This window comes from Chinchilla lanigera, unplaced genomic scaffold, assembly GCF_000276665.1.
Source record: "Chinchilla lanigera isolate Chin_1 unplaced genomic scaffold, ChiLan1.0 scaffold00049, whole genome shotgun sequence".
Lineage (NCBI taxonomy): Eukaryota > Metazoa > Chordata > Mammalia > Rodentia > Chinchillidae > Chinchilla > Chinchilla lanigera.
In genome coordinates this window covers 9,069,527-9,071,578 of record NW_004955450.1, presented here as the reverse complement: position 1 = coordinate 9,071,578, position 2,052 = coordinate 9,069,527, and the positions used below count along the sequence as shown (strand labels likewise).

The window sequence follows — 2,052 nt, the reverse complement described above, 5'->3', positions numbered from 1 at the left end:
GCCGCCCGGCCAATCGGCGCCACGCCCGGGAGGGGGAGGGGGGACCAGGCCTTTTTTCCCCCTCCGCGCGGGACCAATCCCGACTTTACAAGCTTGAACTTTTGCCACCCTCGGACGAGCGAGCGCGCCCGAGGAGGTACCCCGCCGCGCCGGCTCCAGGGCCCGAGCGGGCTTAACCCTTCCCGCGCCGAGTGTCCCAGCCCCGTCCCCGGCTCACCCCCATCTCCCTGATGTCCCTTGCTGGGGAAAGCGACTCCCTAAAGAGACAGAGCCGGGGGATCGGGATGCGGAGTACAGCCATCGAGAACACACTCCCCACCCTCTCCCACTTCGGACGAACCTGGAGCCCCCCTGCGCGCAGCGCCCCGCACCCCACGACTCTGCGCAGGGGTTCGCAGCCCTGGCGCCGCCACAGAGGGTCCCCGCTCCCTCAACCAATCCGTCCTCCCTGCTCCCCCGAGAAGCGGGGCAGGAAAGCACACGCACACCCATTTTTATTGGCCCGCGCTGGGCGGGGGTTTGCACGACTCTGAAGTGCAACGCGTGTTTGTAAGTTCGGGCACCAGGCAGGGAGAGGCCGGGCGTCCCGTTCGCGTCCGCGGCTCGGTGGGTGCGCGGAGCCCCGGCGCGCACGCAGCCCAGGGAGCGTGTGCGCGCGCGTGTCCCGGTGCTCGCGCGCATCCGTGCCCGGGGGTGGCCCGAGAGCGAGCCGCGGGCGCTGTCAGGCCACGGGCGGGGGTGCCGGGGCGGGCGTGGGGCGGAGGCCCTGGCTCGGCCCGCCCCGGGAACCGGCCCCTCGGAGCCTTGGGTCCTGCAATGGGACGTGTTCTCCTTTAAGAGTTAAGAAACTTGAAACCTTGTTTGCGCAACAATCAGCGCCGCGGAGCCGCCAAAGTGTCTAGACTGGCATATGATGGGAGGCAGCCAATGACTCCACGGCGCTCCTCCGGGGGCCCTCACTGTGCGTTTGAGGAGAACAAAAAAGAGAGAGAGAGCCGAGCCGAGAGAAAGAGCCGCTGGCCGCTGCCTCGCCGAGCCTCGCCGGGACCGCGGGGCCGCCGGGAGGCACTTTGGTGGCGGGGGGACGGGGGGGCGACCTCGGCAGCCGCGGCGCCCGAAGCGTCCGAGCGCAGCGTGGGGCGGGCTGCGACCTCTGCCTCGCCGGACTGCATTTTTAATTAAGGATTCCCAGCAGCTCTGGGGTTTTTACAGCTCCCGGTCCTGTGTTGACACCGCGTTCCGGAGTAACTCGCTCCAAGTGCATCTAGCGCCTGGGACCTGAGACGGAGTTGGCCTTCCGTGCATGCAAACCTTGGGATTGGGGTTTTGTTTGGGATTTCTTTTCCTTTCCCCCTCCTTTCCCCCCCTCCCCTTTCTTTTTGCAGGGAGTTAAGGGTATCCACAAGCCTGCCTTTCCGAGCCTGCAGGAAGAGCCCATGCATTGAAGCGCTTGGGTTTTAAAGGCAGTCTTTCGGGAGCTTCGGCGCGAGCGCTTTGTGCTCACCGACCAGCGCGCAACTTCTGGAGGCTCCTCGGCCCATGCGGGGTCTCTCCAGCCGCGCGCCGCCTGCAGCGCCCCCGACGCTCGGGGGCCGGAGCTGAGCAGCGCGGCCGCACCGGTGCGTGCAGCCGCCGGCCCCGCGCGGGCTGCGGCTCGGCGCTCGCGGGGTCCCGGCCGTCCCGCCCCGGGGAGCTCCCTCATGTTGCGGCCCCGCGGCGCCACTTCAACGACGGGCTGCGCGCGCTCTGCACGGCGCCCCGCGGCGGAGCTTCATGCGGGGCTGCGGCCCGCGCAGCCGGCGCCTCGCTGAGGGAACGGACCCCCGGTAACTGGAGACCGCCGCCCCCCACCCCCTGGCGCCAAAAGATATCGTATGTTCAGGTCCAAACGCTCGGGGCTGGTGCGGCGACTTTGGCGAAGTCGTGTGGTCCCCGACCGGGAGGAAGGCGGCGTCGGCGGCGGCGGCGGAGGAGACGAGGAGGATGGGCGCCTGGGCAGCCGAGCGGAGCTGGCCCCGCGCGCACGAGAGGGCGCAGGCTGCGGCCGCCCCG

At 69.6% G+C, this 2,052-nt stretch overlaps 1 protein-coding gene across 1 annotated transcript in view; it reads left to right on the top strand.

The window, feature by feature from the left end:
• Positions 1-788: 788 nt before the first annotated feature.
• Smad6 (SMAD family member 6) overlaps positions 789-2,052 on the top strand; it is a gene marked incomplete in the record, with an annotated part of 65,459 nt that continues 64,195 nt past the window's right edge. Inside the window, 1 exon segment of the mRNA XM_013519026.1 lies at positions 789-2,052. Coding sequence (XP_013374480.1) covers positions 1,875-2,052 — 178 coding nt within the window.